This window comes from Asparagus officinalis, chromosome 1, assembly GCF_001876935.1.
Source record: "Asparagus officinalis chromosome 1, Aspof.V1, whole genome shotgun sequence".
Taxonomy (NCBI): domain Eukaryota; kingdom Viridiplantae; phylum Streptophyta; class Magnoliopsida; order Asparagales; family Asparagaceae; genus Asparagus; species Asparagus officinalis.
Genome location: NC_033794.1, coordinates 33,314,576 through 33,327,767, shown reverse-complemented (window position 1 = coordinate 33,327,767; position 13,192 = coordinate 33,314,576). Strand labels below are relative to the sequence as shown.

General features: G+C 33.7%; 1 protein-coding gene across 1 annotated transcript in view; it reads right to left on the bottom strand.

Moving 5' to 3' along the window:
* The window catches only part of LOC109822573 (VHS domain-containing protein At3g16270-like), a 45,369-nt gene that overhangs the window by 22,277 nt on the left and 9,900 nt on the right, over positions 1–13,192 (bottom strand). The window contains exons 3-7 of the mRNA XM_020388799.1: positions 5,716–5,760; positions 1,639–1,693; positions 1,402–1,445; positions 1,017–1,242; positions 216–385 (exon numbers count right to left, since the gene is read on the bottom strand). Coding sequence (XP_020244388.1) covers positions 216–385; positions 1,017–1,242; positions 1,402–1,445; positions 1,639–1,693; positions 5,716–5,760 — 540 coding nt within the window. The remainder of the gene's footprint in view (positions 1–215; positions 386–1,016; positions 1,243–1,401; positions 1,446–1,638; positions 1,694–5,715; positions 5,761–13,192) is intronic.

Here is a 13,192-nt window from a genome sequence, read left to right as displayed (position 1 = left end):
TATAATTATTCGGCTTAAACAACAAAGGAAGCATAGTAGTCAAAAGATATTGAAACATTTGATCTAAAGCTATTAGCAAAATAAACTTTTCTGGCTGAGAGCTTAGCAAGAAAATTAGTATAAACAGTCTCCAGCAGTAGTATTATATTATAAGATGTAATGCAAGAGGCCAAAATTCTACTATGAGCTTCAAGTAATAGATTTATTCAACTTACCATAATGTCGAGATGATCGGACATGACGGAATTCCCTAGTTGCAATTCACGATATTTTGGTCCCGGTCTCAACCCAAGAGATGCAGCTTTATCGGGGTCAAACTTTCCCTTAATTTCAGGCAATTCGCAGGCATAGATGACAGCAATATCACCAGGCTTTAAGGTTGAACCTGTTATATCATGTAAGCATCATTAGCGGAGGATTGAGGGTCAACTATCACTTCCTTAACTACAGGCAGAAACCACAAAAATTTTACAGGGATTATAACATATCTATACCCAGGCTTCTCAAGAGAGAACACAATTCTACTTGCCATAACAATTTTCCCACATGTTCTTTAATTTTTGGATTATTAGCAAATATGATCTTTACCAAACAATATATAGATCAGATCAACAATGATTCTTAAGTTATTAGGTCATGTTTCACTTGGTTTTGAATATTTTGATGACATATGTAATAAATTGACTCTCAATTCATTTTACAAAACTCATATTTGACAAGAATGGTCATTTTTTTTTACTAAAACTTGCGCCAAAGTAGAGTATGTTAAAGAGATATGCTTGTTAGAATGATAAGACTGACAATTGTAAGCTAGTTTTATCCAATAAATCATAAGAACTAATGAACTATTTTTTGCCCATTTTTTGCTTGAAATAAAGATATGGTTGCAATAACTAAAAAATATAAGATCACACAGACATACGTGAAGTGAAAGATGAAATGCGTTATTTTAAAGACCATAAGAACATAAATGCTAAAAGCTCAGATTTCATAATTAGTAAGGGCATCTCGCAAACCTCTGGACTGGGCTGGTCTTAATGGAATAGCAGACAGTCGTACCACCTCATCATCAATGAGAACAATACGATCTGTAGCCCTGCCAGGATCAGAAAATGAAACAGCAGGTCCAGCGCTACTTTGCGACTCCCCAAAGCTCTGTGCGTGAACCATGGCAGCATGCGGAATAAAAGATTTCATTGCATTGATCAAATATGTGAGATCAGAAGGGCCCCATATCTTAACCTGAAAATAAATTAAAACAATCTTAAAGAAGGGCCCCATATGCTACTTATCAGAAACTATATGTGCCACCTATCATAGATACTTGAAAATTTTAGCAAACAGGCATACTCCAAATATAGCCAAAAGAAAGACAAGGAAAAGAGTTAACAGATCACATACGGACATTCCTTCTTCTCCAATGCCCGCTAAAGTTAGCAGAAGACCTGTATATTATCAAAAAGTTATAAACAAATTTTATGCATTATATTTTGGTATATAGTGGAATTACTATTCTAAGAGAAAAAGGGACTGCTAATTTGTCCTTTCAGATCGAATACAGTTCCTTGATATGCTTAATATGAACCAACAAAGGAATTAAAAAACTTGACAACAGGAAAAGACAGAGAAAGCATGCACCTGGTAATCCACCAGCTGTTTCTGAGCATACACGAGTGAAGAACATGTGATCAATCTGAAGGAATAATAACTCCATTAAAAATCTTCAACTTTATGATAAAGCATAGCCATATAAATAGAAGAAACCAATCAGTAACTGGAGAAACAATCAAATATTCCATCTGTTAATGAAAAATTGCTTCTGCTGTATGCTTGGAGGAAACACAGATGTGGAAAATAGCAACTAAAAATAGAGGTTTTTTGCTTTTTAACCCAAAGTTTGGGTTTATTTACCCACTCACTTCCAGAATCACCATTAAACCCAAAGTAGCTCCAATGATTTATTTTTAAACCCAACTTATCTAATACTGGGTATTTCTATACTGTATTTACCAAAAACACTTGAAAATCCCAAAACACCCATCTCCTTTAATTATCTCTTCTTCTCTTACCCCTCAAGCTCCATCACTCTCCTACTCCCAAAATACTAAAGCCCTTCTCCCCTTTTTATCTCGTCTGCCTCCCCACCTTCCCTCCACCTCGAACTCCCTTCTCAATTCCGTTCTCACCCGACCCTCTCAATTGGACCGACCGTCTTCTTCATCACCTACAACGCCTCTTCGACCAAGGGGTTTTCATCCATTTAAGTTTGTATAACAAGTTTCCTTAGGGCTTGTTTGGATTGAGGGGAATAAGGGAGAAGGAAAGGTAGGGGAACCATTCACCTTATTTGGGAACATTTAGGAGGTGAAGTTATTCACCCTAGTTCCCCTTGGTTCACCTCTTAATAGTATAAAATTTGTTACCCCCAAATTAGGGTGTAACCAAGGGGAAGGGAACTCCCTTCCCTTCCCTTCCCTTCTCTCACCTAGTTTCCTTTAACTTCCCTTAACCCCATTGAAATCCAAACACACCCTTAAGGTGTTTGATGAAATGTTTTGTTAAAGAAACTCTGTATCTAAGGGAAGCAAGAATACTCATCAACCGTCCGCTAAAATTGCTAATCAAAATTGATCGAAATACCCTTTGGGACACTGATTAACTACGCAAATCTAAAACTTGAGCTTATTGTCTCCGTTCGAAGAAGTTACTTTGTCTGGAAATATTTGTTGAAATAAATCAATCTTTTATGATACTATAAGGTTGGAGATAGGATCTCTGCACAAAAGGTCTGACAAAATGTCTCGTAGAAGCCCAACTTCTTGGGACCCGATAATTGTTGGGTATTTGAAGGATGGAGACTTGGGTTTTGCAGTTGAACTACTGAAAGAGAAGTATGTCGATGACCAGAAGAGGAAAGTCAACGCGACACTTTAGTCCGGATCAGTTCACCGAAGTGTCCCAACGTATGACTCGATTGCGAACAGGGACCAGTAGGCGAAAGAACTACCAAAGAATACAGAAGGGACTTCCTTCAGAAGATGAAACTTCGGAGGTATGCTCGGATGCCGGCTCGGATGATTGCTCAGCGATGGCTTCCGATGACACCGCTTCAAGTGCAGGACAGCCCTACGAGTCACTCATGATTAGCGCCGAACAGGTGGCTATTTGTTACCCCCAAATTAGGGTGTAACCAAGGGGAAGGGAACTCCCTTCCCTTCCCTTCCCTTCTCTCACCTAGTTTCCTTTAACTTCCCTTAACCCCATTGAAATCCAAACACACCCTTAAGGTGTTTGATGAAATGTTTTGTTAAAGAAACTCTGTATCTAAGGGAAGCAAGAATACTCATCAACCGTCCGCTAAAATTGCTAATCAAAATTGATCGAAATACCCTTTGGGACACTGATTAACTACGCAAATCTAAAACTTGAGCTTATTGTCTCCGTTCGAAGAAGTTACTTTGTCTGGAAATATTTGTTGAAATAAATCAATCTTTTATGATACTATAAGGTTGGAGATAGGATCTCTGCACAAAAGGTCTGACAAAATGTCTCGTAGAAGCCCAACTTCTTGGGACCCGATAATTGTTGGGTATTTGAAGGATGGAGACTTGGGTTTTGCAGTTGAACTACTGAAAGAGAAGTATGTCGATATACCTCTATCGGAAGGGTCATTAACATGCCGACAACATAATATGATAAAGTAGATATGAACATCGATGTTGCAACACAGCTGAAGAAGAAATGGCCTCTTCATGATACTTGTTTGGTGTATACGCGTGTGTACATGTGTATGACATGTTGGTTTATGTGTATATAAATGATAGATAGTGTATCAGGTTGGCTTACATATATAGTTTCAGCTTTGTGAAAGTTTCAGTTATATGGTGTTCATGTTATACAACAATGTGTGGTGTTCAGAAAAGTGCTTCAAAAATGCGCCTAAATGTTCAAAAATCTATGATGTTTCAGAAATATTCTTATGTGTTTAGATACAACTATAGAATAGAAGCTTAAATGTTCTTATTTTGAAGAATTAAAAGATAACTCTTTACTACATATTATAGCTCCTTATGACATATTTATAGTGACTTACTGCAAAGTATAGCTCTTTATGGTAGTTTTGTATCTCTTTCTGTTTAAAGTATAGATCCTTATGAGTTCTATTATTTATAAGAAAATCAACTGCTTGGATTCTAAATGTCAGAGGACACTAAGTAAAAAAAACTATATATGTCCCAATTTTGATTGTTTAAAGTATAGCTCTTTATAACATATTATAACCTTTTATAAGAATTTATAGCTACTTATTGCAAAGTATAGCCCCTTATTAGTATTTTATAGCTATTTATGAGTTTCATCATTTGCAAGAAAAATCAAACAATTGTGGTCTATTTGCAAGGAAATGTTTGAGGATAATATTTAAAAAAGGAACATATGTTTAGCTACAATTATAAGAAAAGAAGCTTTAGAGTTTCATAATTTTGATTCAAAGTATAACTCTTTACAATATATTAAAACTCCAAATAACATATTTATAACTACTAATTAAAAAGTATAGCTCTTTATTGCATTTTTATAACTCTTTCTAATAAAGTATAGCTCTTTATTACAATTCTATAACTCTTTCTGGATAAAGTATAGCTCCTTACAAGTTATATCATTTTCAAGAAAAATCAAATATTTTGACTCTCTTTGTAAGGAAATGTCTGAGTACAATAAACAAAAAGTAATATATATATTTATATATTCACAAAAAAAAATATAGAATTTGAGAATGTCTTAATTTTGTCTATTTAAAACACAACCCTTTACAATATATTATAGATCTTTAGAACATATTTATAGCTACTTATTGCAAAGTATACCTCATTATGGCATTTTATAGCGCTTTCTGAAAAACATATAGCTCCTTACGATTGCAAATCAACCAGGTGTAACAAGTTACCAAATTTCACCAAAACATCTTACTCACACAATAAGCCAAACACCTTACCCACAAACTATATTATAAACACTCATCATTTCCAATTCACCAATTGCTCAACACCATCTCATTTCCAGGATATATCCAACATCCTAACCACAAACTAATAACAAAAGCAAGACAAGATGACACCAGAAAGTAATTTTGAATGATATCCATAATTGAACCCAAATTATCCTAAAAAATTTTAAAAGGTAAAGCACAACTACTATTGTATCCCTTGCGATGCAACGACATCAGGAGGGAGGATTCAGTCTTGTTGATGGGTTTAATCTTCTCAAGTGCACAAAATCAATGATCTTGAACTAGTTAATGGTGTTGTGGAGCACAATTGCTACCATCTTCTTCATGGCTTTCATCCTCTTCATGGCTTTGATGGTGAGAGAGGAAGAAGATTGGGAGAGTAGCACGTAGAATTAAGAATGATAGGAGAGAAAGGTGAGAATCTGGAACTTAAATAAATTTCTATAATACTATATACTAAATCGTTGTATTTGAAGGAGTGGGTTTAAAAATAAATCATTGGAGATACTTTGAGTTTAAAGGTGATTCTAAAAAGTGAGTGGGTTTTTAAATAAATCAGGATCAAACTTAGGGTTAAAAAGAACAAAAAAACCCTAAAAATATCACTAAAAAGTAATTTCATAGATATGCTCTCAAAAACATAGCCTAACAATGTAGTTTGCACTAAAAAAATAAGCCCCAAAAAAATGTGTTGCCAGCATGTGTACCTTTGATAATTTGATCTTGTGCTCAGTACAGAAGCGCTGCAAACCCTGAAACAAGAAAAGTTGTGTTAAACAAAGATTCATTTCAAGGAAATTGATAAAGCCGAAGAAGATCACAAACAGGATGAACAACACACCCTCCATGTAAAAATAACAGCAAAGGGAGGACACAATGTAGCCTCTAAGAACCTCATAATCCTAGGGTAGGGAAGAGTCCCATCTCTAGGGAAAATACTTGGATGTCCCAAGGAAAAAAATCAAAAAACCAGAAAGATCAAAAGTTACTATATTACTTTCAATAGTGATGTGAGCTAAAGAAAACAACGAATACATTTTTCTATCACTATAAACAATAAATAGGGAGATGGAAAAAGAGTATGCACTATAGGGTTTGTAAAGAAGCACATTCAACTCCTGAACTAATAATGTCGATGAGAAAACTATGCATCTTTAATTCTAAGTCAAATTAGTAGTTAATCATTAAGACATACAGGCATACCGTGCTCGCATGGGTGGCTGAAAAAAAAACACTATCTCACTGAATAAGTGTGGATAATTTTTATTTTAAATTTTCAAAATTCAAAATTAAGGAGGCACGCATGGCATGTGTGGGTGAAAAAAAAGAAAACGCGTGGTAGTTTTTTTTAATTCAAAATTAGGGAGACACACATGGCAGTTTTTTGAGATGTAAGGATAGTAATAGATTACAAAACTCTATCTGCAATTTTTTGATATGTAAGGATTCTCTCTCCCTCTCTCAATAAGTGTGGATAGTTTTTATTTCAAATTCAAAAGAGGGAAGCACACATGGCAGTTTTTTGAGAGGTAAGGATAGTAGTAAACCAAAAAACCCTCTGTAATGGGCGTTGCACGCACACGAGGCGCGCGCCTCGCATGCGCCTCGTGTGCGCTTGGCACCTGCGTCGGGCGCATCGCATCGTGCATGCGCCGCAACCTGTTTTGTAAAATGAGATGGGTTTCAGGTATGAACCTGAAACCCGGGTTTCAGGTATGAAACCCGCTGATTTCATAAACCCAATTTGTAAAATGAATGGGTTTTGATTTTAGGGTTTCAAAACCTGTCGTTCTCTCTTTCTCTCCTCTCTCACGCGCCCGCTTCCTCTCTCTATCGTCGCCTGCTCCCTCCTGTCGTTCTCTCTTTCTCTCCTCTCTCACGCGCCCGCTTCCTCTCTCTATCGTCGCCTGCTCCCTCCCCAACCCCAACGAGTCGGCTGAAGGACGACGACAACGACGGATGACCCCGAACGCCGCCGCCGCCGACTATCTCTGGAGAAATCAGGTTTTTTTATTTTTTCTAGTTTGTTTCTTTTGTTTTTCTTTTATTTTTTCTTTTTAAAAATAATTTACATAATTACATATTTATATCATGTAATAAACTCTTTCTTGCTAGTTGCTAATCCATTCTTCATCTTTTCATGTTTAACCTATAAAAAAGAAATAGTAATTACTAATTTAGTATACTTGTTTGCTAATTGCAACTTTCTTCTCTAATTAGCATGCTAACTAGAAATTTATGAACATGTAGATATGTAATTGTTACCTCCATTCTCCATCTTTTCATGCTAACTAGCAAATAGCAATTAAGAATGCTAACTAGAAAATTATGAACAGTCATGTTTGTTAATCACTTAATTGTTATTTAAAAATACATATCATATTTTAAATAAAAATACATATTTCTTATTTGTTACTTGCTTATTTGTTTCGTAAAATTTTGCTTATGTTGGAGATTATCTTGCATTGTGATTTGTAGAAACTTATGAACGTCATTATGTTATGCATGCTAATTAACTCTTTCGTGATTTAGTTAGGTGACAAATTATAAATATGTTGCTTATATGTTTGCTTGTCTTATGTTGAAACATATTTGTTTGAGGTGTGCACCTGAATTCAGTGGGGCGTGTGTACCGTTGTGCGCCTTGCGCATGGTGCGCGTAAGGAGCCTTTGTGCCCTACATTGCGCCTTGCACCTCGATAACACTGAACACAAGTTTTTGTTTGGTAATAAGGTGACACATTCTCATTCACTCATTCAAATAAGGGACCACATTCACATGGATTAGAGAGTGGATAGGAATGTGCCACCTCACTACCAACCATAAAATTTATGCTTGGTACCAAGCTAAATGATCAATTTAAACCATTCCTTTTTCCATCTCTAACCTTTTATGTAGTTCAATTTTTCTTTTGCTCACAAAATAGTAGATACAAGGTTTTTTATTTACTATGTCTTTCACTTAATTCTCCTGTCCATTTAGGATTTTAGCTCTCATCTTGATTTCACAATGAAGGTATGTTGCAACAATAGTAACCACTAATCTATTCTTCAATAAATACAGGGTCTTCACATATAACTACTTATCTACCTTCTCAATAAAATTTGAAATATGGGTAAACTTCACTAAGAGCATCTCCAACAGCTTCCCCAAAATTTTCTCCAAAATGGAGAAACAAAAGTCATATTCTCCAAATTATTTTTGCTCCAACTCCAACAGCTTCCCCATTTTGAAAAATCGCATTTATTACAATAATAAAGCTCTCCCCAAAAATTTGGAGAATGCTGCAGATTTGGGGAAGGCTCCCTATTTTTTCTCATCCTTCCCTATTTTGGGGAATGGGATGGGGAATCTGTTGGACAAAAAAAAAGCTCTATATTCTTCAAATTTGAGTATTTCAAGAAGATGGGGAAGCTGTTGGAGATGCTCTAAGGCCCCAACAAGTTTAACATTTGATACTAAACCCCCAACACCTTTGAAATTCTCACCAAACCTCCAAAAGCATTTGGCAGAATACTCCCAAATTAACATTGTCAATTCATGTCTGGTCAAATGACCAAAACACACTTCATAAATTTTAACAGAAAACACTTTATAAGTGTTTAATTTTTGTCACTTAACCTCTAATAACTTTTGGTAGAAAACCCCTAATGATGGTTATCCATAAATTTTAGGGTTTAGTATGTGTTTTTTGAATTTTTTGGGAAATTGTTTGTAATTTTCGAATTTTAAAGGGGCTGTTTGTAATTTTGGTTTCGCAAGGGGATATTTGTAATATTCAAAATTTTAGGTAGTTATTTGTATATTTTGTATTTTTAGGCCATTCTTCCAGTTTTTAGATCTAGATTGCAATTTTAGATTTTTCAGTGGGTTGTTTGTAATTTTTATATTTGTAGGGATGTTTGTAATTTTTGGATTTTTCAAGAGATTGACTGTAATTTTTAGAATTTAAACTGGATTGTTTGTAATATTCAAATTTTTCAGGGGGTGTTTGTAGTCACATATTTTTTAGAGGGCTATTTGTAATATTTGTATTTTTCAAGGGTTGTTTGTAATTTTATAGGCTAATTTGCAAATAGGTATGCGCTTGTATCTATATCCAAAGATAAATAAATGAAAATTTTAGCATTAGAAACTATGTCCAAAGATAAATGATTTGACAGGTGTATACGCCTATGAGTAAAGGAACCTGGTTTTTTTTAATAGAAAAACATAGTCTAGATCCCTGTGATTTATAGAGATTATGAAAATTCCCAAACAGTGTAAAGTAGTGATGAAAATGGGCTTAGATAATTATACATAGCCCCCCTAATGGTCTTGAGGGATAACGCTTGTCAATATAAAATATGGCGTAATGGTCTTATAGATTAAATGCAAAAAATCAAAAAATTGTGGAGGTTTTCTAAATTTCCCAAGCTCATAGGGGGTTTCAAAATGTTGAGGGTTTAGTGTCAAACATCTAAATTAAATGGTGGTTTAATTAAACTTGTCCTTTAAAAAATTTAAGGAGGGTCAAGTGACGATTTAAGATTATCGATAAGTATTAGATTTTTAAATCATGGATAATTATGATTTAATTAGGATTATAAAATATTCGACTATAATTAGCATTCTTTTATTATGGATAGACTTAATTTGATAAGGATTGTTAGGTGAATCAATACTATACTAATAAATAAAAGCTTGGGTGTACACTTGGCGCATTTTTAGACTCGGCTCTTCAACTTCCTAATTTGTAATTGTTAATTTCTTTTAGGAATAACTATTAACTTATTTTTATTTTTAAACTCAGCTAATTTCTTCTTCTAATATCTGTCTCTAGATTTCCAAATAGCAGCGCCCTTTCAAATTCTCCACTCAATGCTTTACATTCATTTATTTCTTTTTTTTCTATCCACTGCCTAAGAATCTCTGCCACCTTTCTAACCCCTTATACGGTGTTTTAAAAGGAAAAGGCGAGGTCAAGGCGATGAGGTCCTATGTTTCCCGATGCTTAGAGGTGCTAAAAAAGACAATCGCCTGAGTGAATCAAAGCGATAAATATTCAAAAAATTCACAAACATTGCAACTATTATGCAAATATCAACAAATAACAAAAAGACATAAATCACAGCCAATTTTCAAAGTCACAAATCTAATAAGTCATAAACCATCTAAATGAAGTAGCAAGTAACAAACATAAAATGGTAATATTAATTAGTACCTATTAATACAGATAATAAAGCAACAAACTTTGAACTTTAAAGTTCAAATTGCAGCGTGTCCTCAAAATGATACAAGTAATAAAGTACATTTCAACAAGAAAAATAACAAAAAACCGACAATGAAAAAAGAAACAAAAAATTCAGTAACAAAAATAAATTTTGCTTTATTTAAATTGGACACCTTTCGCACCCTAAGATTTTGAAATAGACAATACCTCGCGCCTTGCATCACATCCTTAGGTGATCGCACCCTAAGATTTTGAAATAGACAATACCTCGCGCATTGCATCACATCCTTAGGTGAGTGCCTGAGGTGCCAAGGCAAGGTCACGAGGCGCTAAAAGGTGATCGCCTTATTAACCTTCATCGCATGGCAATATGCAAGGTCACTTACAAGATCGCGTCGCCTAAGTGCCTGAGGAGCTAAGGCGCATCAACTTTAAAACATCGCCCTTGTATTTTACACTTTTCATGAAACATTTAACTTGAATCAAAATGACCTTTAAAATCCCTTTTATCTATTATTATTTCACTCGTCCTCTTTCGAAAGAGTTTTCCCTCTATGATCAATTATCTCTCTTTCTATCCATCTTATTTGAAAGCTCTGATCCCTTCTATTCTATTCTCCTAAGTTTTTTCATGGTGATTATTCGATCAAACTAAAAAGAAGGGAACTGGTCGTAAATAACATTTCACAGTCCATGGTCATTCTAGAGCAAGCAATAAGTCTTGGTATTATCTTCAAATTGGTGAACGATCTCATCGCCAAATTAAAACTCCCATCGTGGGTTTGTTCAAGATAATTTGACCATTGAAAGCGTTGATCTTGATGTTAGTTTAATGTTAGATGGTGAAGTTTAACGTTCAAAGAATTTTCTCTCGGATTCCTTATAGGATGTGATCAACAACATGAGTTATCCATGATGCTCTTACTGAAGGTTTTTGCTTGGAGTTTGTGATCATTCACGTGGTATTTTTCATTTTTTCTGCATTTTATTTTTTTTAATCTTATTTCATGTCAAGCTAGACATGAATCTTTGTTTAATCTCATATTATTTAGTTTTGAATAGAGGTCCTAGACTCAACATTTATCTGATTCCTTATCTATAAACTTTTTTCTTCTCAAAATTATTACTTCCGCAATTGAAATCACATGCTTTTGGTCTATTTCAACTGAAAGGGAATTCTAAAAGCTACCGATTCTAAGGCCATATAAACTGTGTAATGTCATAAGGTATCGATTCTAAGTCTATATAAATTTTTGGTCGTATCACTGTCACCAGTGTGATGCATAAAATTAATCAATCACGGGAATGCACAAAACAAGAAATGGAATACATAATATACATGAAAGTCTGTTAGAAGACCTGAACAATCTCGTTACACAAAACAAACAATACAATGCTTAAAACATGCTTTTGAACATCAATGCCTAATTTTATTATCCAGCTATTTGCTTTCTTTTGGAAAATTTTATTGTAATGTAAGGTTTATCAAGAGGTAGCAATGTGACAATATTTGTGCTTATTTATAAATTTTTGTTCTTATAAACTTAGGTCGCAAATTTTATTTACATCGGCCATATATTCATTTTTTAATTTTCAATAATGTTGATTAAGTGTGCTATTAATTATTAACTTTATGGTCAATTTTCACTACTTGTATCTAATTCATAATTGAGAAAGGATTCTTTTTTACATATATGACTATCTTAATCTATCCTCTCTCGAGAATGGTTGACCCAAATTGATGTACACCTGGGTAATTTTCTAACTTAGCTGATTAGGTTTCTTTTTTTTTCATTACCATGAATTTTTTTTTGAAATTTTATATACTTTTATAAAGTTAATAGTGTGCACCCCGTGCAAAGCACGCTTTCCATTTTTTTTATTTCTGCTACAGTAATTCTGTATTTAAATACAGTTTTTTTGTGAGTGCTACAGTAACATTTTTTTAATGTTGTGTTGTCCCGCTTGAGCTACAGTAATAATGTTACAGTAATGTTTTAAAACGCTACAGTTTCCGCTTGTGCTACAGTAATTTGCTGTAGCATAAATGATGAATCTTGAATCTTCTTGCCTATGCTACAACGACAATGATACAGTAATTCACTGTAGCATTTACTGTAACATGAATAGTGAATCTTGGATCCTTCCATTATTATAGAGGAATAAATTCATACTATAACACATTCTCTTTAATATGGACTCTTTTATGCACTGTTTTTCCTTTTAGCTGAGATGACAATGGATCAAGTTAGTTATTTTCTTATGTTATTTTTTACGAAGAGAGTTATATGTATTTATCCTACTTAATTTTAATACTTTTTCTTACATGAAAAATATTACTTTACAAAATCCATTTTCACAAAAAAAATAGTAGATGGAATGTGCTTCTTTATAATTGAGTATAAATATGGACAATTTTGATTTGTATAAGCAACATTACCCTTTTTTGTTGTTTTTGCTATATTTTGATTATTTTTGTCAACCATTTGTTGCTTGTATATTTTTTAGTAGTTTATATTTATGTATCTCCGCTGATTTTCATACTTACAATTTTTTTGTGCTTATGAGTAATTCTCATGTATGACATATGTTTAGTGGTTATATGTATATACAGTTACATGAAGGGGTGTTTATAATATAATTGATGAGAACAATAAAGCCAATTCCCATATTTATTATTTGAATTTTAATTATGTCAGTTTTAGTAGTCAATTTCGAATTTCGAATTTTGAATTTTAGTTTAGATTTGAATTTCAATTTAGGTTTAGATTTGGTAGTTATTGATTGTGAGGGATTTGATTGTGTGAGATTTTATATTGTGAGATTTTCTTTTCTCTATTTAAGCACAATTGTAATCAGATTGCGGGATATTGAATTGAATGAAGAAATTTGTGTCAGCTAAACTTGTTTGGTGTGCAACCATAGGTGTGAAACTCTAAGCCATACTCTTATTTTTTTTTTCTTTTTTTCC